At 34.2% G+C, this 24619-nt stretch overlaps 1 protein-coding gene across 3 annotated transcripts in view; it reads left to right on the top strand.

The window, feature by feature from the left end:
* The window catches only part of EXOC6B (exocyst complex component 6B), a 765574-nt gene that overhangs the window by 294208 nt on the left and 446747 nt on the right, over positions 1-24619 (top strand). For all 3 annotated transcript variants that reach the window (XM_063078345.1, XM_063078346.1, XM_063078344.1), the window contains one exon: positions 17830-18006. In XM_063078345.1, the coding sequence (XP_062934415.1) occupies positions 17830-18006 (177 nt within the window). The remainder of the gene's footprint in view (positions 1-17829; positions 18007-24619) is intronic.

Here is a 24619-nt window from a genome sequence, read left to right as displayed (position 1 = left end):
GGCATTTCTCTAAGGAAGATATACAAATGGCCAACAGACATATGAAAAAATGCTCAACATCACTCAGCATCCGGGAAATGCAAATAAAAACCACACTGAGATACCATCTAACCCCAGTTAGGATGGCTAAAATCCAAAAGACTCTGAACGATAAATTCTGGCGAGGTTGCGGAGAAAAAGGAACTCTTATATATTGCTGGTGGGACTGCAAAATGGTGCAGCCTCTATGGAAAATGGTATGGAGGTTCCTCAAACAATTGCAGAGAGATCTACCATACGACCCAGCTATGCCACTGTTGGGAATATACCCAGAGGAATGGAAATCATCAAGTCGAAGGTATACCTGTTCCCCAGTGTTCATTGCAGCACTCTTTACAATAGCCAAGAGTTGGAACCAGCCCAAATGTCCATCATCAGATGAGTGGATACGGGAAATGTGGTACATCTACACAATGGAATACTACTCAGGTATAAAAACTAATGAAATACTGCCATTTGCAACAACATGGATGGACCTCGAGAGAATCATATTAAGTGAAACAAGTCAGGCACAGAAAGAGAAATACCACATGTTCTCACTTATTGGTGGGAGCTAAAAATTAATATATAAATTCACACACACACACACACACACAAAACCGGGTGGGGGGGCAAGAAGATATAACAGCCACAATCACTTGAAGTTGATACGACAAGCAAACAGAAAGGACATTGTTGGGGAGGAGGGGGGGAGGGAGAAAGGAGGGAGGTTTTGGTGATGGGGAGCAATAATCAGCCAAAATGTATATCGACAAAATAAAATTAAAAAAACAAATAAAATAAAATAAAAAAAATAAATATAAAATAAAAAAATAAAGAAAAATAAAAAACTCTCAATGTGGACAAAGGTAGGCTTTGGAATCCTTAGTTTTTGCAAGGTTTTTCTTTGTTATTTGTGCTGTTTCAAGGGGATGTGAATCAAGTACTGCATAGTAAGTTACAATTTTCTTGTTAAAATTTCTATACTGTATAGATTGGGTCTCTTGATAATTTTTCTTCAGACCAAATTCGAATATGAATTAAGTTTTGCCTTTTTATAACTTTTAAACTTATATTTATAAACTACATTGTTATCCATATTCTTTTTGTAGATTTGCTTTTTTACCAGTAGCTTATACAATGTATAGATGGACTGTAATCCAATTTTTCTTTGCATGGAGTTTATTTTTTCTTGAGAAGTTGTTTTATATACATTTGAATCCCTTATCTTTGGTCTCATTAGCAGCTTACATAGCCAATGACTTATATCCAGCAACTTTACTGGAATCCTCAGATCATGCCCCCTAGTCAAGGTAATTTACAGGATAGGAGAAGTATGCCCTAGCTTTCCCAGTAAACCACACTAAAGGTACGTATTTCCTCTGCTAAAAATTGTCTTCATCGTTCTCCCCTCTTCAATAGGCAGTTTGGAGTATTGCCCTTCACTTTGATGTGGTCTTCGAATTTCTTCTCTTCATTGAACTTCTTAAGGAAGCTTTCATTTGAAACAGAATGTTTAAATCCAAATGTGGTTTACTAGCACATCATTTTTTCCTCCCATCCATTGCCCTGTCAAGTAAGTTATGTCAGATCTGTTATATCATTTTTTGGTGTAGACATTAGGAGGAAAAAAAAAGAGTAAGTGGACAAGGGGAGGTAGTTCAGTATGCACACTTACAACAACTTGTTTTCCGATTCCCCTTAATTTTGCTAGAGGAAACCAATTTTCAGGTAGGTACTACATTGCAGTGGATCACTTGGATCCAAAGAAGTTACCGAATAGACCTGCATATCCTGCTCCTTGTTAAAATTTAAACATTATTCTTTTAACAAAAGAATAATTTTCTTTTTCTGGGATGAATGCTTACGTGTTTTTAGTATTCAGTATATACTACTGAATGTTTTGCATTTTGATAACATTTTAGACACTCCGAGTACTTTGTGACATTTTGTTGAAGATGCTGGAAGGAAGAAAAGAAATTTGCTTTTCACTTTGCACTACAATTAATATTTCAACTCAAATAACATGGGTATTAATTATTATAGGAATTACTAGGTTTGTATCAAGTATCTTACCAGAAAGAGTATGGTACTTTAAAAATTTTATCTCTTTATTATTTTTTCATTTTTGAAGTCTGAGAATGAAGCATTCAACATTTTTTTTACTTAGTTTATATTGTTTCAGTTATGGAAATAACAAATGTATAGAATTTAAGGCTAGGCCTATTTTAAGAGGCTTTTTTTTAGTTTAGTGAGTAAACTAAAATCATACAAGGTCATACAACTAGTTAATCACATTTAGAATTACAAGTTAGGCCTCATAACCCTTTTTCCAGTGCTTTTTCTTCTTGGTGTTGCCGTATTGTTGTTTTATCATAGGAGTTCTTTTAATTTTTAACTTTCCTGTGAAGAAATCTGTCAGGAAAAAAAATTTCTTCTGATAGAAAGTTCTAAACTGGATCCTAATTGGATTCCTTTTCTTATGATAGGTTTTTCCAGAGAGAAAACCTAACAGTACCTTTGAAAGGTAGTATTATATAAGATTGGAATCTTTAATATCATGTAGTTAGAATCAGAAGCATTTGTCCTTTGGGGGTCATTGGTAGTGATACTTGATTTTTCTTCTTTTATGTTTACCTAACATAACATGTTTCCTCCTACTGATCCCCATCTTTCTCTGTTCCCCTACCCTCCTCAACTCCACTCAAAAAAATATATAATATTCAGAGTTTGGAAGGGATGACAATGTAGTAACAATATTTGCCTTGGGTAAAATAACTTGTTCCTGAGACACTGTGGAAAGATAGTATCTCCTCTGCTTCTGAGAGCTCCAGACTCTGGTATTTATTAAGAATGCCTTCTGTAATTTAAAGATATGGGTGAAATGTAGGACTCACCTAGTTTATTAGAAGGAAGACAGTGAATAAAGAAAGGTTAATTTATTAAAATTTTTATTTTGCAGAAAGGGTGAATCAATAGGATAGACAATTATGATGCTATTCAAAAATAGATCTCAAGATGTTAGTGATTTTTACTTTCTATCACTACAGTTTTTCATGGTGTCCTTTTGGAGTACCTACTCACTTGGCTTTTGATTGTAAATCTTATAAATGGAGTAGAAAAAAGAAGACACTTCTCTATAGGTTGTTTTATGTAGTAGAAATGGAAAGGATGTAGAAGATAGCTTATTATATTGTTTGGTGATACACTATGTCTGTGCTACCTAATAACACATTTATTTGGTGTTTACTTTTCATATCTGATTTAGGTTGATTTGATGAGAAAAGTGCTCTAAAACCAGTAAGAATTGTTAAGCCCAACTACAGAATATGTATATTGATGGATATAGCGTATTTTCTTTTTTTCTATTTTTAGCAGTTGTCTTCTGAGGGGAAAAAGAAGTTATAGAAAGAAGTCATGTTTTTTGAATAGTTTTATTCTTTGTTACCATGGAAACCTAGAAATAGGCTGTTAAATTAACATCTTTATTGATACCATAGTTATAGTTGAAATTATTGGTTCAGCTGAAATATTAGCTAAGGAGGTGTATTTCTTGCTAGGGTTTTTCTTTTTTCTGGCTCTATTGTGTGGGTGGGGTGGGGTGGGGAGTTGGTCTTTGGAGAAAGCTTTCTTTATATAGGCCTCATCTTTCCGAAAAGGATAGGTTAAAACATAAAATACTAAGCACCTATGGTATTACTGATCTGAGGGTACCACTACCTACTCTTGACTATTATTCCTCCCAACTTTATCTATATTTTGGGGTCATTTTCTTTACCACCTGAAGGTTGACATTGTCAGTGGATATGAAACCCAAAGTGATTTGTAGAAAAAATTTACAGAGAAGAGTTAATGCTATTGTCAAAAGTAATGTTAAAGGTTATTTTGAAATTTAATTTATTCATGAGCTAGTCTATCTTAGAATCATACATGAATAATTTTTAGGGCCCCTGTCAATGTGCTAGGCATTAAACAAAAAAATACCATAGTGCTCCTGTCTTCAGGTAGGTGGCATTTTAAAAAAATGTTGTATTTGAAAATGATTATGAAATTTTTGAAATATGATTAACATGGTGGGCATTATCTTTTCAGATTTTAGAATATATTATAACACAATAGTTTTAAATCTATGTGAGGGCTTGGGTTTAAATGTGGTAGATTGAGTACATGTATTTGTATCTTTTCCCTAAACCCTTACCAACATTAAATAAATAAGTTCTTAAGGTCCGAAAAACAAATGCTACTTTATGACAGAGGCTATCCTTGAACACTGTATTTAAAAAGCAACAATTCTTTTTTTTTATATTTACCCAACTTATAAACATAAAAACTTCTTTTATATTTGCACATTTCTGATGATTTTCATTCATTCATTCCTGAGGATCTGAATTTCCATCTAATATCATTTCTCATTAACTTAAAGAACTTTCTTTAAACATTTCTGACAGTATAGGTTTGCTGTTCTTAGGTCTATGTCAGCCTGAAGAACTTCCTTTAGCATTTCTTTTAGTACAGGCTTGCTGGTCTTAAATTCCCTTATTTTTCTTTTGCCTGAAAATGTTTTTATTTTGCCTTTATTCCTGTATCAGTTTCCTAGGGCTGCCATGACAAAGTTTCACAAACTGGGTGGCTTAATTTCACATTAAATTTCTGAAGGCCATAAGTTCAAAATCAAGATGTAGGTAGGGCCATGCTTCCTCTGAAACCTATGGGGGAGAATCCTTCCTAGTGTCTTCCTAGCTTCTGGTGATTTGCCAGCAATCCTTTGCATTCCTTGGCTTGTAGCTGCAACACTTCAATCTCTACCTCTGTCATCACCTGGCACTCTTCCCTGTGTTTTTGTCTATGTGTCTTCTCTTCTTATCAGGATACCTGTCACACTGGATTAAGGACTCAGCCTACTCTGGTAGGACTTTGTCTTAACTTTACCACATCTGCAATTATCCTCTTTCCAAATAAGGTAATATTTTGAGGTGTCGTGATTTAGGTCTTTAACATTTTTTTTTAAGGGACAAAATTCAATCCCTAACAATTCCTGAAGGATATAGAATTCTGAGTTGATGATTTTTTTTTTTTCCTTTCAACACTTTAAAGATGTTCTACTGTTTTCCAGCTTTTTTAAGTTTCTGATGAGAAATCAGCAAGGTTGTTTTCCCATTGTAATACAATGTGTTTTTTTTCCTATGACTTTCAAAATTTTCTCTTTATCTTTGCTTTTAAGCAGTTTGACTGTGATATGCCTAGGCATGATTTTCTTCTGGTTGGAATTCACTGAGCTTCCTGAATTTGTAACTTTATGTCTTTTGTCAAAGTTGGGAAATTTTCATTTATTATTTCCTCAGAAAAATTTTTGGCCCTGTTTTATTTCTCGTCTTTTTCTGGGATGTCAGATCCACTTATGTTAGAACTTTTGATATTGTCCAGCGTGTTCCTCAGGCTCTGTTCATGAATTTTATTGTTTTTTCTTTTTTGGCAGATTGGATAATTTCTGTGAATATGTCTTCCTGTCTTCAAGTTCAGTAACTCTTACCTGATGTTATCTCTATTTGGTTATTAAGTTCATCAAATGATGAATTCTTTATTTCAGATATATATATAAAAATGTAATATATGTAATCACTGTCTGTATACTTGGCTCTGTAATGAGATAGTATGCTTACATGGATCTAATGATGTAACATTGATTATTTTGCTTTAATTTAACATATTATGTTGGGAAGACACTTGAAAAAGGAGTAGTATAAGGCATCTGGACTTTGAAGTGAGCTAAGTTTTATTGCAAAGGAAAGGCATTATTTAGAAATGTGGATGTACAAATATTAACCTTACAGAGCAGATCTGAGGATAGGAAAAGGCAAAAGGGGGAGTCTACTCTTTTTCATTAAAATAATCCTAGTATTACTAGGTTTTTTAAAATTAATAAATCTTATTATTTAGAGCAGTTTTAGGTTCACAACAAAATTAAGCATAAAGCGACATAATTCTCATTTACTTACTGTCCTTACCCCAAAACAACCACTGTCACTATTGACATCTTGTGCCTGGTGGTACATTTGTTACAATTAAGCCTACATTGACACATCATATTACCTAAAGTCCATAGTTTACATTAGGGCTCACTTTTGGTGTTGTACATACTATGGATTTTTACAAATTTGTGATTACATGTATCCACTATTGTACCATCATACAAAATAGTTTCACTGCCCTAAAAATACTTTGTACTCTGCCTGTTCCTCTCTCCCTCACTCCTAACCCCTAGCATCTACTTTCTTTTGTTATGTTGATCTGAGCTTCTGACCTATATTATTTTCCTTCTCTCTCTGAAGAAATTTTTGTATTTCATGCATAGCAGTTCTTCTGGCAACAGATTTCCTCAGTTTTTGTTTGTCTGATAAAATATTTCTCTTTCCCTTTTGAGTGATAATTTCTAAGGGTACAGAATTCCTGGCTGGTTGTTTTTTCCTTTCAATCCTTTAAATATTTCACTGCACTTTTTTCTTGATTGCATGGTTCCTGAGGAGAAATCACATATAATTCTTATCTTTGCTTCTCTATTGGAAAGGCATTTTTCTCCTTGGCTTCTTTCAATAGTTTTTCATTTTTGATTATCTGAAGTTTGAATGTGCCATGCCTATGTATAGTTTTTTTTTTTTTTTGACATTTATGTGGTGTGGTGTTCTCTGAGCTTCCTGGATCTGTGGTTTGGTGTCTGTCATTAATTTGGGGAAATTCTTAGTCATTATTGCTTCAAATTATTGCTTCTTTTCATTCCTCTTTTCCCTCTTCTTCTGGTATTTCAATTACACATATTTATACCTTTTGTCATTGTCCCACAGTTCTTGGATATTCAGTTCTGGGATTTTTTTTGTTTGTTTTTTGTTTTTTACCTGGTTTTCAGTCTTAGACATTTCTATTGTCATATCCTGAAGCTCAGAGATTTTATTCTCTACTGTGTTCTGTCTACTAATGACCCTGTCAAAGGGACTCTTCATTTCTGTTATACTATTTTTTATCTCTAGCATTTCTTCTTGATTCTTTCTTAGAATTTCCTTCTCTTTGCTTACAGTACCTGTCTATTTTTGCATGTTGTTCGCTTTTTCAATTAAAGCCCTTAGCATATTAATCATAGATGTTAAAAATTCTTGGGCTGGTAATGCTAGCATTCCTGCCATATCCTCCTCTGGTATTGATGCTTATTTATTTTCTTCAAACTGTGCTTTTTGCCTTTTAGTATGCCGTGTAATTTTTTATTGAAAGATGGACATGATGTACTGGGTAAAAGGAACTGCAATATATAGGCCTTTAGTAATGTAGTGGTAAGGTGTTGGGAGAGGGGAAGTATTCTATAGTCCTGTGATTAGGTCTCATTGTTTTGTGTTCTTGGGCTGTGAACCTCACTATTGCTTCTCAGTTTTTTTCCCAACTTAGGTGGGACATGATGGCTATATGGAACTGTTATTTGGTATTTCTCTTCCCTCAGTTAGATTTGGCTCTGATAAAATCCTAGCATGTTGGGCCCTGGGAAAATAGTTTCTCCTGAGGGCAGGCCTTGTTAAGAACAGAATGCTTTGGTGTATTGCAAAATAGTTTGTTTTCTTTTTCTCTTGCTGGAAGCCTGATGGGATTTTTTTCTCTCATGTGAGAACCAAGTTGGGTTTCTGGAATTAAAACTCACAAAATGACTGGGTCCCCCTGAAGTTTTTAACTCTGAGACTTGTCTACACCAAGTCTCCAGTAATTTATCAATTACAGTTTATGTTTTCCTACACTGGCACTGGTTCTAATGAAGGTTTTTGCTCTGCTGGTTGTGATTCTCTGTAGCCACCTGCCTCTCCAGTTTTTGGAGTAGCAGTTTGCCTTTATCACTTATCTGATAGATTGAAGAAGAATTGTTGGCTTTTATTTTGTTCAGCTCTTTACTTGATAGTACAGTGTGGCAACTTCAAGACTCCTTAAATTTCAGACCAGAAACTGGAAAAATCTAAGTTTTTTAAAACATGAGTTTATATTCATTTGGCAGCATTTAAAGTGCTTACAGAATTAAAAAAATTAAATCAATAGGGAAAAAATGAATTCTTCTGAAAAAGTTGAGTTGGGGAAAACAACTGTTTGGAGGTGTGATTTTTTGCCTTATTTAACACTTCAAGGTAAATTGTAGGATTAAAAATATTGGGATAAAATGAAGCCACACATACACTAGAGAAAAGTATATAAATATTACCATGATCTTGTTTAGGATGTTTTTAGTTTTTTTACATAGCTAAACCTAATATTTTATGTTATAGCTTCTTCCTTTGCTATTACGTTCTGAAACCTTACATTTAACTTGTAAAGAGAAATAATACCTAGTAATGCTATAGGGAATGGGAAATAACCATCTATATACTTTTAGGTTGTACTGTGAAATGGCATAGCTTTTCTGGAGGGTAGTTTGTCAATATTTGTTTACCTACTTATTTAGTGATCTTTTATTCTTTTATATAGGTTTTCCACATCTAAGAGTGCCCCTAATAAAATATATTTTTACTCTGGGAATATTTTTTGTATCATTATTAAATCACAAAATATTGGAACAATGTAAATGTCCAGTACTAGGCTATGTTTAAATAAACATTATCTATTTTTTGAAATGCAATATAATATTAATATTGTTGTAAACTTACTTACTTGCATAGAAATATATTTGTGAAATATTTCTGAGAAAAAAGATCATTTAAAAAAAAATAAATAAATAAAAAGTTTATTTTTTTGCAATTTTTTATTATGTTTTAAAATTATTTTTCTTTTTTGGTATAATAATACAAATGCTAATTGCAGAGAAATAGAAAGTATAGACAAGCAAAAAGAGAAATTTCATCTTTCTGTTTTGTAATTTATTTTCCAGTTAACTGCAATTAATATATTCTTGTGTGAGTGTATGCCTGTGTATGTGTATATGTGTAAAGGAAAAAGGTAATATTTAAAAAGAACTGGGAAGTACCCTAATTCACAAGAGAATTCTATAAAAATTTTACTATTGTCTCACAAATTGTAATGTCCTACATGTGGTCCAACTTATTGCAGTGAAATTTGTCAATACAAAGACTTTTTTCCTCTCAATGAAATATAGGTTTAAATATGAGCTAGATACTTTTAGCATGCTAAGGATCTTATTTATAATTAAAATTTTTTTAATTACTGATTTTTTTCATCTTATCAGGTTTAAATTGTACAGATCAGTAGTGTTAAGTATATTCACACTGTTGTGCAATTGATCTGTAGAACTTTTTCATCTTGCAAAACTGAAACTCTGTATCCATTGAACACCAACTTTCCATTTTCCCCCTCTCCATCCCCTAGCAACCACCATTCTACTTTCTGTTTCTATTATTTGACTACTTTAGTTACTTCATGTAATTGGTATCAATGCAGTTTTTGTCTTTTTGTGATTGGCTTATCATCAGGGTTCATACATCTTGTAGCATGTGGCAGCATTTCCCTATTTTTTAAGGCTGCATGATACCGTTTATGTATATATATTTTCTTTATCCATTTATCATTTGATTGATATTTGGGTTGCTTTCACTTCTTGCCTATTGTAAATAATGCTACAAAGAACATATTTGTGCAAATATCTCTTTGAGTCCCCACTTTGAATTCTTTTGGATATATACCCAGAAATGAGACTGCTGGATAACATTTAATTCTTTTCTTAAATTTTTGAGGAGCCTCGGTGCTGTTTTTCATAGTGGAAAACATTTTGTTTCCACCAATAGAGCACAAGTGTTCCAATTTCTTCACATCTTTGTCAACACTTGTCATTTTCTATGTTTTTGATAGAATCCATCCTAATGGGTATGAGATGATATCTTATTGTGGTTTTGATTTATATTTTTCTAATGATTGATGATGTTGAACACCTTTTCATACATACGCCTGTTGGCCATTTGTGTGTATTCTTTGGAGAAATGTCTATTCAAGTCCTTTGCCCATTTAAAAAATGGCATTATTATTATTTGTTGTTGTTGAGTTATAGAGATTCTTTATATATTGTGGATATTAATCCATTATCAGATATATGATTTCAAATATTGTCTCTCACTCTCTAGGTTGCCTTTTCACTCTGTTGATTGTTTTCTTTGATGCTCATTGATTATAATTTTAAAGGTGATATAGTGACCACCTCCCTCTATTTAAAGAAAAAAAGGCCCAAAGTATCATAATCCTAGATTTCTTGTCCTATTGATGGAAATCCTTTGGGGCCTGCTAAAGGTGCTTGAAAACTGTTTATTTATCTATTTGTTTATTTCTCTTTTAATATATTACACAAAACATACATATATATGCACACACAAACACACCCCTGTGAACAATAGGATAACTTTTTTGAGATCATCCTGAAATGTTCTTTTTCCTTCGTTGGAAATCACTATTCTTGTTTTGTTTTGTTTTTCGTTTTGTTTGTTTGTTTGAATCTGATATTGGGCTTAGTTGCCAAAGAAATCTACTTTCTGGAGTGTGAAAGACATCCTGGTTTGAAACTGCAGCTCCTTTGCAGTTCTTTTGATTGGTGAAACTTGATATCTTGATTTTGCCATTTATTTTTAGGTTATCCTTTGGGCTTCAGACACAAAACAGGGGGGCCATAATTTTACTTGACTGTATTGTTATGGAATGTTATTTTGGCCTTGGTTTCTCTGATGGAAACTGGGGGTTGATATTGAGTGGTTTTATGATTTTATGGAACAGGAGTAAGGCTTAGGAGTAGTGAAAAGAGAAGGTGAGAGAGTCAATACAATGGTACAGTGCTAGGGCTGTCTGGTGCTTAATCCATGGGATTTTCTGAGTAGCCTTTTGGAACCAATTATGGGAGGAACAAAGCAGGGAAGCATTTATCTATCAGCTTTTGAAAAAAAAGGAATTTATTTTTTTAATTGAAACATTGCTTGTACATATTATGGGGTACAGAGTTATATTTCAATACATGTGTACAATGTGTGATGATCAAATTAGGGTAATTAACATATTTATCATAATAAGACCTTATCATTTCTTTGTGATGAGAACATTTAATTTCCTCTCATCTAGCCATTTGAGAACATACAATAAATTATTGTTAATTATAGATGCCTAGCACTGCTGTACACCACTAGAACTTAATTTTCCTATCTAGCTGTAATTTTGTGTCTATCAACCAACCTCTCCTTATCTGCCCTCTCTCCTCCCCATCTCATATCAGCTTATTTTCAAGGTTTGCTTTGGTTTGAACTTCATGAGTGCTATGTGCTTCTGTGGAATTCCACATTCTGGTGTTAGAAAGCCCCAGGGCAGGAAGCAAGAGGTGTGCTATAAATACCTGAGCTGGTATCAGGTTTCATTATGTGATGTTTCTAAACCTGTTCAGGACTGGTTGCTGATGTAGCTGGAATAAGAGGTGAGGCTGAGAGGATTTGAGTGGAGGACTAGAGGTATACAGTACAGAGATACATCGATGGATGTGTTGTCCCCTCCAGAACTCATGTGGAAATTTGATCTCCAATGTGGCAGTGTTGGAAACTGATTGAGTCATGGGGGCGGATCCCTCATGAATGGATTACTGCTCTCCCTGGGGGAGGAGGGGTAGTGAGTGTGTTCTTGCTCTATTAGTTCCCACCGAGACCTGATTGTTTAAAGGACCCTGGAGTGTGCTCTCTCTCTCTTTCTCCTCTCCCTCTCTCTCTTCCTCTCTCCTGCTTCCTCTCTCACCATGTGATCTGCTTGTCTGCCTGCTGCTTTCCGCCATGAGTAGAAGTAGCCTGAGGCCCGTGCCAGATGCAGCTGTCCCAGAATTGTAAGCCAGATAAACCTCTTTCCTTTATAAATTACCCATTCTCAGGTATTTCTGTTATAGCAACACAAAACGGACTAAAACATACGTAATATCTGAAATATATACAAATGCAAAATTTGAATGAAAATGTATTGTAATATTAGATGCCAGTAATGATTATGTATGTAAATATTACTAAGTCTCAGATGCTTCTATACTAGTTAGTAAAACAAGATTTCTATTTCATTTTCAGAGGGAAGACATGTAGAACTTACATTTTTTATGTTTTTTTGTTCTAATTCAAGATATTTCACATGTATTGTCTTATTTAATTCTTGTGGCGGCTCTGAGGTAGATTTGATTAATCTTATTTTTTTTATAGGAATGTTGCACAGAGAAGTAAAGTAGCCTGCCCAAGGATATAGAATTAATGAATTGCAGAGCTTAGCTTTAAAGACCTCTTACTCCAAGAATTTCCCCCCCCCTTTTATAGCATCTTGTTATTGAAGCCTATGTAATTATATTAGGCCTCCAATCTATATGCCTAAACTTTTCAATTAGTTTCTGATTATAAAGGTCATTTGTATGTACTCCTTTAATGCGCTAGAGGTCAGTATTGGGTTGATAAAGACAGGAACCTTTGGCTTTTGATTTACATGATTTTAACTTATTGCTAGGTACCTTTGGAAATTGTATTCTACAATAAATCTTTATTTAATATTATATATAGGATTCCTCTCTTTGGCATGACACTCTTTGGCAGTAATAAGTGTTAATAGTGACTTTTTAGGTTAATGGTCCAGATTAGGTAAAGATTATGGATTCTCCCCCCTTCCTTCTAATAGGTAGGAGAGAACCCAAGTCACGTCTTTTACAGATATCCCTTTCTTTTATTGGGCCAAATCTCATTCTTACATGTATTCCTTTTGTTATTTATTGCATTTATATTGTAAACATTTATTAAATTTACTATGTGTATGTCACTCTGTCTGGACTTGAGGGATTCTAAGAATGGTACAAAGTGCGTTTTTTATCATTAAAGAGAAGAGTTGCATACTAAGGTGCTTTATTGTCATTTTCACAGGCTTACTGAACTCATCTTCTCCATCCTGCATTCAGCTTATTACTTTATGGATCCTGTTGCTTGGAGTGGCCTCGCTATCTAGTTACCAAGGCAACAATACTTGGAGTTATTCTTATTTCCTTTTTATCTTCCATGTACTACATTCAAATCAGTAAATTCTGTACTTCTACATCTTATATATCTACTGCTACCTTAAGTCAAGTTCTCATAATTGTTATTTGGATTGTTATAGTGATTCATATTGGTTTTTCTCCTTCCAGTTGACCTCTCCTCTGCTCCTAGAGGATTTGTCTGAATTGTAAAACTGATACTGTTATTCCCTTTTTATTGTTTCTCCATTGCCTACTAGCTAACACTGAAACTGCTTTATATGGCATCTTTGACTTTATCTCTTGTTAATATCTTTCATAAACTATGCTCTAATTATGCAAAATTATCATTCCCTGGGTGGAAAATGTTTTTTCGCACGTGGTCCTTTCTTTTGCTATTTCCTTCTTTAGGAATGGTTACCCTTTTCACCTATCTTTGTTTGGGTAGATCATATTTATCTTTTAAGAACAACATTTTGAACCTGTTCCTCTGTGAAGCCTTTCCTGAAACCCTTCCAAACAGTTTTTTTTTCTTCTTTTTCTTTTTTTTATTGAAATGTAATCAATTATACATATTTGTGGGGTAAAGGGTTAAATATCAATACCTGTGTACAACGTGTGATGATCAAATCATGACAATTAGCATATTCATCATTAGAAAACGCAATCATGCTTTGTGTCCATTAACCAATTTCTTGCTAACCCCCTCCGCCTCCCCCTTTCCCATCTCCTTTTGAAAGTTCAACGTATTATTGTGACTCTTCTTTCTCTCTTCTTCACTCCCTCCCTTCCTCCTTTCCTTTCTTCCTCTCTCTCTCATCTCTTGCTCTCTCTTTCTTTCTTTCTTATTCACTTATTTATTTTTAGCTCCAATTCACAAATAAGGACGTGGTATTTCTCTTTTTGTGCCTGACTGATTTCACTTAATTTTCTCCAAGCTCATCCATGCTGCTGTGAATCGCAAAACTTCACTCTTTATGTGGCTGAGTAATATTCCATTGTGTAGATATAGCACATTTTCTTATCCAGTCATCCGTTGATGGACATTTATGATGGTTCCATATCTTGGCTATTGTAAATAGAGCTGTGATAAGCATGGGAGTGCAGGTATCCCTTTAACATGATGCTTTCCATTTCTCTGGCATATACCCAGAAGTGAGATTGCTGGATCATATGGTAGTTCTACCTGTAGTTGTTTGAGAAAATGCCATACTGTTTTCCATAATGGCTGTACTAATTTATAGTCCCACCAGCAGTGTACGAGGGCTCCCCTTTCTCTGCATCCTTGCCAGCATTTGTTATACTCTGTTTTTTCGATAATAGCTAGTCTAACTGGGGTGAGATGGTATCTCAGTATGGTTTTGATTTGTATTTCCCCGATGATTAGTGATGTTGAGCATTTTTCGTGTACCTGTTGGCCATTTGTATGTCTTTTGAGAAATGTCTATTCAGCTCCTTTGCCCATTTTTTAATTGGATTATTGGGTTTTTTTTACTCTTAAGTAATTTGAGTTCCTTGTATATTCTGGATATTAATCCCTTGTCAGATGTATAGTTTGCAAATATTTTCTCCCATTCTGTCCTCCAATCAGTTCTGATTACTTTCTTCTTTGCTCAATTATTGTCTTCTGTATTTATTTTGATTATTATACTCATTGCATTGAATTTCAGCTATTTGTTTGCCTATCTGCTTCCCATGATAATATGACGTGAGGTTCATGAGTCAGTGACTCCATCTTATTTCTTTGTATACCCTGTATGTATCACAATGTCTGATACTAAGTAGGCATTCAATATATGTTTGACTGAAAGCTGGAATACAAAGAGAAAGTGCCCATGAGTATGGCAGTGAGAGAAGGCTTTTCAAAGGAAGAATAATTTTAGTTGGGTTTTGGAGGAAAATGTGGAGGGAGGGAGGCAGGGAGAGATCATCAGGTAGAGAAATGGCAGGCATAAGTAAAGATACAGAAGTGGAAATATATCAAGAACATTATGAGGTAGAGTCTGATTGAAGTGGAAGAATCGTGTTGGAGAGTACTAGATAAGTACATTGGAAAATTAGGTTCAGCTTACATTAAGGATGGGATGAATTTAAGTGATAGATTATGAAGTTTAGACTTAAAATTGTTTAAAAATTTTCCCCAATTTCCCCCATGCCTAATTGGTATGATGAACAGTGTGGTTTAAGAAAAGCCTGGCTGCAGTAGGTGGGATTGTAATGCGAAGGTGAGGAGTTCCATTTTAGGTATGTTGGAAGTGAGATGATAGTAGAATACACAGCAGTTGTAGGAAACTGGAGTTGTGCTACTGGATCTCGGGAGAGTGGAAAGAGTAGCAAGAAAGAAGAGGCTTAAGGGGTAACCTTGCTCAATTTCTGTATAGTAGTAAATCAGGTAAGAATATATATGAGGGAATATTGAGCATGAGGTGGTTAAATGTGTAAAAATTGTTCACAAAGAGAAGAACAGCTAAGAAAATGAAAACAACTAAATGCCTTATAAGATCTACCTGTTACTCCTTATGTGTTTTGTACCCCACTCCCCTACTCCAGCCCAGCAGAAAATCAGTTGGCTGCTTCCTTGGCACATTATTATAAGGGTTGTCTTTGGAGAGAGAGTAAGTAGTCCTAGTGAAATGGCTTTAGCATATTAGAAAAGAGCTCTGAAGGACTTTTATTGGATTTTTTTTCATGGATTTTAATGTCATTTTCATTTGTATATATTATATGTATTTATATGTTTATATCTATATTTAGTCTTTACTACTTCCTGCCAGTCCCATAACATACATTTTGAATAGATGGTAATTTTCATTTGCATCTATAATGTTAATATTTGAGTATTTATTTCATTGTTCTACCTGAAATTTGGTGTTTTCCAACTCGGCCAATTCCGGCTTGGCAGATCTTCCCTGACTGCTCCTTTACAGACTGGGGAAGCCCTGATAATTCTGACAGAAACCCCAGGTTCTGACAGAGCTTCAGAATACAACTTGATGCATTTTGATTTCTAGCATAGGGTTCACTATCTCTGTTTGCTGATTTGGCTCAAACTACTTTGCACTCCTCCAAATTGATAGGAAAACTAGATGCCAACTAAAAAGAACAAGTCATAGAAAATCTAAAATTACTTCAATAGGATATTTTTGGATTTGTATCCTTTCAAGTTTAAATGACAGTACTTATGTGTGGCTCCTCTTGATTGCTTTAGATATACTGGCAGTATTTTACTGATTATGAAAGAAAAATAATTAACTTGGGATTCAATAAAATAAGACCTATTTATGAAAGGCTTTGCTGTTGCTGTACTGAAAGAAGATAGAGTTAAGGAAGCAAATGATTACTCTCTAGTTGAGGGCTTGTATTTTTTAAATATGAAAGCTTGCTTTAGGAAGTTTTCCCTTTCCTTGTGCCTCCCTTTTTACATGGTTTGCATTGGAAGTAAGGGGAAAAGAACATCTTATTTGGGGGAGGAATAGAAAGAATATTCTATTTAATTTGGTGTCTCAAATGCTTGGAGTATGTGTATGCCTATGTACAAACCTAAATTAAATATTTTTGGGTACCTTGTCTATCTCAGTTTGTTACTAAAACTATGTGTTTTATGTAAGCCAACCTAAAATATATCAATGGGTCATATGCAGAGAAATGAGTTTGTTCATTGATTCACATCTCTGGAATGTAGACTCTTCTCATTTTCTTGGTAGAATCTAGCTCACATGGTTCAGGTTTTTCTCTGTCCTATTATAATTGTCATTTTTGACCGGTGCCTGGATTATCTTCTCATAGTTAATATTTACCTTGAATTCCCTAATCTAATTCAGAAGATTTGGAGACTCTGATTTTTCTCTGGAATGAGTTTCTACTTGTCACTGAGAAGAAATATCATATATTAATTAAGGAATATATATTCTGAGGGGCCATATGCTCAAGAGGGCATGCTTTGAGGGACTGTTGGTTTAATGGAAAGATCACTGATTCGAAATTTAAGAGATCACACTTTGAGATCACTAGCCTTGTGACTTCAAACAATCTTTTGTCTTCTAGTTTTGTTTCCTGAGTGGTGACTAGGGTCACGTCCAGCTCTATTACCATGTGGTTTAATGCTTCTATTGTTAGCTCTGAATAGTTACACTTTCTACCTCTTTGTATCTATTGAAATCATACCATCATTTCTGTCTATTTTGTTAGGCTGAAGGGATTATACTTCTTTTTCTGTAACATTTTTGAAGAAGAAACCTTTTAAGACCTTGTTTTTTATAGATCTGTTGGAATTCAGTTAAATTATTTAGTTTAAATCATTCTTTTAAGATAATTCATTGTCCTGATTACATTTTACTGGTCTCTTACAGAACTGTTAGAGTCCCCTAAGCTTAAGCTTAAATGTATCAAAATTAATTTCAATCTCCTATCCCTTCTCCCCTATCGATCATAGTTTCACTGTGGCATTTTCTTGTTAAAGGTGCATTTTTGTTGTTTTCTTGGCTAGTTAGGTGAAAATGGTTAGATTTTATTTTGTGATGATTTACTGGATATATTTGAAAAATCTTGTGGTGATATTGACTGATTATCTTTTTTCTGTGTTAACTTGGAAAATGAGTTAAGATAGGATAACTTCAGAGTTAAAAATGTATTACAGTAGTATGTTTGATTTTATTTCTGGGATTAAAAGTTTATGTATTAAGGTATTTTGTTGTAGTATTTTCTTTAAGACACTGATTTGTTCAAAATTAGAAGTTCATTGAAAACTTAATTTTGTATCCTCCCCTTCCTTCCTTCCTCCCTCCCTCCCTCCCTCCCTCCCTCCCTCCCTCCCCCTCCCTCCCCCTCCCTCCCTCCCTCTGTCCTAGGCCCAACAACAAAGAAACATGGATAACATCGTCTTGCAACAACCCAGAATAGGTAGCAAGAGAAAATCTAAGAAAGATGCATATACAATCTTTGATGCAGAGATAGAAAGCACCAGCCCAAAGTCTGAACAGGATTCAGGAATTCTGGATGTTGAAGATGAGGAAGATGATGAAGAGGTAACTAACATCTGAACTGGGGAAGTGAGACTATTTTAAAGCCTAGATATAGTATGGTTGAAGAATTTATCCATGTAATACAGTTTATGTGATCTTCTGGATATTAAATGCCATTTTGGATACAAATGGGCCCCAATTTAAGGAAATTGAAAATAATCTGAAATTATTTAGTTTCTGATTCTTTTTAAAGAATTTGGATTTTAATTGCACTTTTCCATTTTTGAAAAGATTCAAGTTTTTTGATTCTGTACTGACTGGGGTACCTGACCTAGAGATAAGAGATCTAGGTAACCTCTGTTGAAACTGGAACAGAGTTACTTGAGACAAATGAAAGATATCACTTCAAAAGGTGAGGACTGAATAAATGGATATTTTTTGCCTTGAAAAATGGTTCAGATTTAAAATATAAAAAGATTTCAGAAAGTTGAGAATATATTTCTGGAGGAAATAAATGTATGAGTGATTATAGGGTATCTGGGAATTTTGTGACATATCCTTAACCTCTTAGTTTAGTTCTCTTTCCCAATCAGGCAAAGAATAAGATTAAGTGGCTTAACTAGTACATATTTTTATACCTTCTTTGCTGTTGGAAGTATATCTAATATGTTTTAAAATATAAAACTATTGTGACATTTGAAATTTCCTGTTAAAATGTTTTTTTTCTAAATACTTACCATTTGCACAAACTAGATCAGGTTTTTTTGTAAGTGTAGTGTTTAGGAGAATGAGCTTTGGACTCAGACTGTATTCAAATCCTGGCTCTGCCATTTTATTTTATTTTAAAAAATTTTTAGTAATTGTATCATTTACTTTTAAAATGGCCACTGACATGTGCGAGGAACCATTTACTCCTATACTCAGTAACCTGTTTTGTCTTCAAGTGCTTGTTTTCTTTCATTGTTTTATTTCTCCAGATAATTCATTTCACTATTTCTTTCTCATCTTTTCCCCATTACACCCTTACTACCCTTCTTGTTCTCCTCTCTCCCCCAAAACTATGCCCCAAAACTTGTCACTTGTCTCCATACTAAGAAAAAAGAAAGATCCAAAGCCAACTCTACGCTTTGGTATCATTCCCCCCCACTTTCTGCATTTTGTTGTTCCAAGTTATATCTTTTAATATTGCCTATCTCTTATATGATGGTGGTGGTTGCATTTGTTGTTGTTTTGTTAGATTTGTTCTTTAGTCTCCATACTAAGGATATAAGTAAAAAAAACCAATCATTTGCCTGATAACCCATGGAAATAGAAAGGGGCAAAGATCTAGAGGACTTGATCCCTCTGAATATTTTCTAGCATTCTTTCTTCTTGCCTAGAGTGACTTGTTATGATGGCTCTACCCTTGAGACCAGACAGTCAGGTATTACACTCATTACAGATGACCACTTACAGTAGTAGTACAATAAAGAATCAATCTCAAGAAAGACCAGTTAACTCCCTTTATTTACGTTTTGGGTACCCATCAAGGAAATGAAATTCTATCAGGCACTATGGCTTATGGAAACAGAAGTTAGATGTAGTATGTGCTTCTGGATAACACACACACATTCTGAAGAGATGGTTAGATGATAAGATAAAAGAATGAAATATACACATAGTTCTTAAATATCATTGAGAACCGTCTGGATTGGAACCATTCTTTATCACTAACTCATTTAAGTTCATGGGTAAGTCCCTTTTAATTTGTGTGCCATGCTTCTTCTTTGCTTTGTCCCAAGGGTCCAGAGAAGATGAAGAAAGTGTGACTATTAAAATGTGTTGGGTGTTTCTCATAAAGGAAGTACTATAAGAATGTACTAGGAAGATAATATTTTTAAATGGTCCCATATCCCAAATCAAACAGAATTCATATTAGAGATTTGCTGATTGAGCGCTTACAACAAGAATTCAGCACTTCACTGTTATCCAATGGCATCCTATCTTTAAAAAAAAATTCTACCTTATATTTATTTACTTCTCAGTTTGAATCTTCTTCTTCCAGTGCACATTCTTAATCTCAAACCTCATGTAGAGAATTATTTATTTAGATGTCTCCAAACTGGCTTCTTGGCATAGTTCTTGCATGGTGTGAATAAATTCTTCAGATAAGGTCTTTCGTGACCCACTGTGACGTTCTGACCTTCATTCTTGTCATTCTTCAATAGACCTCATTGAGAGCAACTTAGTTTTTGGAATATTGTGACTTTTAATCTGTGAGCATTGTTAACTGTAGCAGAGAATTTTAAGAGCAGTGGTTCTTAATTTATTTGGGGTCATATGTTACTTTGAGAGTTAGGTAAAAATATATGTAGTCTTTTCCCAGCAGAATTTATGAGGGTACTCAAAAAGTTCATGAAAGATTCATATTGTCTTTTAATTCCATTTTCCACGAACTTTTTGAAGTACTCTGATATATTCTCTTACAAAAAGTTCTGCTTGAAATTTTAAGGGATTCATGAAATTCATGTTACCCCTAGGACCCAACTTAAGAACCCATGTTGTAAAGCAGTGCTTCTTGACCTTTAATGTGTGTAAGAATCGCCTGGGAATCATATTAAAATGCAGATTCTGATTCTGCAGGTTGGGGATGAGTCTGTGAGTCTGCATTTTTAACAAGGTCTCTGTTGAGGATGGTGTTTCTAGTCCCTGGAGCACACTGTACATTGTAAGGCTATAGAGGACTTTGAGGAAGCTTTTTTAATGCACAAATTAAACAAATGAATGTTTGGCTCTCCTATTGATTTTCCATTAATATGATTAAAATTTTTTCTGGCAATAAATGCAGCACTTGAAGAGGAAGTTATATTTTGCTTTCTAAAATCTGTTGTTTATAATAGATTATCAGCATTTTTAGTGAAATTTCGTAATTCTTATTTAACAAGTTTAGGTACCTTTTTATTTTCTGAAGAACTTTTCACCCTTTCCTGCTCTTTTGATGGAAATATACTTAATACATTCTTTGAATTGAATGGTATTTTTAGGCTGTTTACCATGTCTTTAGCTTGATGATACTTGGTAGATCATGGAATTAGGTGGGTAGGAAAACTCAAGCACCTAGAACATAGCTTTGCATGTAATAAGCAGATAGTTAATATATTATTAAACCAAAATAAAGTTGTGTTAGAGGTGGGAAAAACTTAATAGCCTGGGGAACTGAAAATGAAGTCCCAGTAGTAAATCATCATTTTGGATGAAAAAACCAACTCACGTGTTGAATCAACTGATGGAGTCAGTCCCATCCAACTTCTATTGAAGTATAACAGACTCAGTCTCTTAATGATTGCTGAGAAGTGTTGCAAAGAAAAGTATTCCCTGGTAAAATTCTCTCTCTGTTTTGGCTAGGCTAATGAAAGTGTAGCAATTAATATAAAATTTTTTTTTCTAATCATATATTAAAGTTGAACTATATAAAACTGCTTATATTTAACCATTTTTGATCAACAACTTAATTCAATTGACTTATAAAGGAAATATGTATGTTGTAGGGTTTATGCAGATGTCGATGTTCTCTAAATGTCTAGATAGGACTTAAAAAGCTTTTTAGAAATAGTGAACATTTTAGATTGATGTATTTATGGTCCTAGAGTTATCAGGAATATAATATTTGAAATATCTGAAGATAAAATACAAAGAAGCCTTCAAGGTGAAGTATTACTTGTGAGAAGGGGGACAATAATATCTACTGAAAGTAGGGGTGTTGTAAGGATTGAATGAAGTAATGTGTATGATGCTCTTGTCACAGTGCTTGGTACATATAATGCTATCAGTATGTAATAGTTACTACTATGGCATTATGACTGGGAAATCTAAGTTGATATAGTTTTTGGTAATGTATATTTGCATGAAATGTTGAACACTATTGTTATAAACAGATAATCTGCTGAAACAAAGCAGTATTGAGTAAGAAATATTTTGAAAAAGCAGAGCCTATGATTTCTTCCTTGTTTCTAGGTTACTTCAGGGCTTCTGCATCCTTAGAATACTTCATTGGTACCACACCTATAAAATATATCATACTGTAGTTTGTATCTCTCTTAATTTGTTTATAAACTGTTGAGGAATATAGTGGTCATCATGTCATCCACACCACCAGTTGTACAGTATGGGTCAAATGAATGTTTGTTAACCAAATGATTTATGTTAAGTTTAGCTCTCCAGATTTTGGCGCCTCTTTTGAAATTTGGAATTAACAAGATGGAAACTGTTAATTTAGATACAAATGCCATGTAATAGAAAACCTTCTGAGATGTCTTTATGGTTGTGGTACTGTACTATTTTTGAGGTAACAGGGTGTATTAATTTGCTAGGGCTGCCATAACAAAATACTGCCAATTCAAAATACCAACTGGTTGGCCTAAACAACAGAAATTTACTTTCTCACAATTCTGGAGGCTGGAAGTCCAAAGTCAAGGTTCCAGCTGGGTTGGTTTCTCATGAGGTCTCTCTCCTTGGTTGCATGTGGCTGCCTTCTGGTTATGTTCTCACATGGCCTTTTCTCCTTGCTTGTATGTCCCTGCTGTCTCTTCCTCTTCTTATAAGGACACTAGTTCTATTGGATTAGGCCCCACCCTTATGACCTCATTTAACTTCAATGACCCCTTTTAAAGGCCCTGTCTTCAAATATAGTCACATTGGAGGTGAGGGCTTCAACATATGAATTTTTGAGGAGACACAATTCAATCTGTAACACAGGGTGGTTGGAAAAGACACAAATACGATTTGTATTTAGGAGGTACAAGTTCTATTAGATTTGTGCTACTGGGGCAAATCATATAATTTCTCTAAGCATCTCTTTTCTTACCTATAAAATAGTGACAATGATTATGTTAAATTGCTTGTAAAAAAAATTTGTGGTTATTATGATATTTGACCCAAATTTCAAAACGTTTATTATAAAACTTTTTTTTGACAGAAAGGTAACAGAATGTGAGGAACATTTCTGAGTAAGTTAAAGTGAAATAAAGGATGCCATTAAAACTTTAGAGTTTAAGCCAGAGGTTGTAGATTGGCAGCCCATGGGCCAGAAACAGCTTGCAAACTGGTTGTTGGCCTGCACAGTTTTGGAGATTTTTAAAATTAGTTGCCAACTTTTAAAAGTCAATTGAATTCACATAAAAAAAAAAAAATCTAGATTTCTAACTTACTCTCTTTCTAAGGATGGTAGTTACAGACTGGCCCTGAGTAGCAATGTTGCCAACAGAGGTATGGTTTTTTCAGTAAGCTACATTCACTGCTGCTTCTGCACACTGGCAATTGCTGTTTATCATTACATTTGTGCTGTTGTTGAGGGAAATATAATATTGCTTATATTGGGTCTCTCACAAATGGCAAAGTGAAAGACAGACTGATAGGACCGCATATTTGAAAAATGAAAGAGAACACAGTCCTTTGTAAAAATGAATAGTAGTCCTAGATATTTCATATACAAAGTAGTCCATTAAGAGAATGTAATTTAGAATACTGCGTATTTACTTATTCCCAATGCCTATTGACCTCAGCAGGCTTTGAGTTTTTCACTTCTGTTCTTAATGAAAGCTGGCCTATTATGGACATATAAGTTGAAAGAAAAGTGGGTACCTATACATATAATCAAATGCCAAAAGAAGAGTTTAGAAAGTTGAATGAAAACATTTTGGCATGTTTTAGGCATTCTGTTTTGGCTTTCTAATTCCCAGTCTTTGGTCTTTTAGGTCTATCCAGTGGCGAAGATATATTATGTCTTACATTGATTTAAGGACTTTTTAAGTTTTTTCATTATGGGGATAGTATAAAGGTCCTGTTATTTTGAAATTATGTGACTCAATTGTAAACTTCTATCTGTCTTTAAAGGTCTTCTAGAATTTCTCCTTTACATTCTTATTGCTTATTCAACCCCTTTCCCCTTGTGCGAAGTTGCTAATAACTCCTTTTCACTCCTCTCCTTGTTTGAAATATACTATGCAACTTTTCTCTGAAGGACCAGCTCAGTTCCACCTCTTCTGCAACACCCTGTTTATAAAGATTTTTTTCTTTTGAAGAATTTTAAATCTTCAGAAAAGTTACACATATAGTATCCATGTGCCCTTCATTAAATACTCCACTTTAATTTGATACTTCCTCTCTCAAAAATTTGATTTTGAAAGAGTCAGGTATATATACATATATATATATGTGTGTGTGTATTTTCCCCCTCCCCAAACTGAGCCATTTGAAAGAAAGTGGCATACTTCATTTGTCATAGTTGAACTCTAAATGCTGCAGTAATCTGTGTTTCCTGAGAGTGGCCTCCTTTTTTTTTTTAATTGAATCATAATTGATTGTACATAGTTTTGGTGTTCAATCTCGACATATGTCAATCAATTCAATATTATTAGCATATACATTATTACAAATTATACTTATTCTTTATGCACCTTATCCAATCTCTCCCCACTGCCTCCCCCTTTTTCTTTCTGATAACCCTAGATTTCTTCTCTCCTTCTGAAAGAGTAATGGTTACTCTGTTGATTTGTTGCCTAGATGATCTGTCCAGTGCTGAGAGAGGTGTGTTCAGGTCCCCCTCTGTTGTCATAGAGCAGATGCTTCTATCACTCTGGAATGTACTTTGTGAAGAGAGGCACCCTCTTCTTCTCTTTGGTCTCTGCTGATGACTCTC

This window comes from Cynocephalus volans, chromosome 14, assembly GCF_027409185.1.
Source record: "Cynocephalus volans isolate mCynVol1 chromosome 14, mCynVol1.pri, whole genome shotgun sequence".
In the NCBI taxonomy this organism is placed as follows: Eukaryota; Metazoa; Chordata; class Mammalia; order Dermoptera; family Cynocephalidae; genus Cynocephalus; species Cynocephalus volans.
The sequence above is the reverse complement of the archived record's forward strand: the minus strand, read 5'-3'. Positions and strand labels throughout refer to the sequence as shown.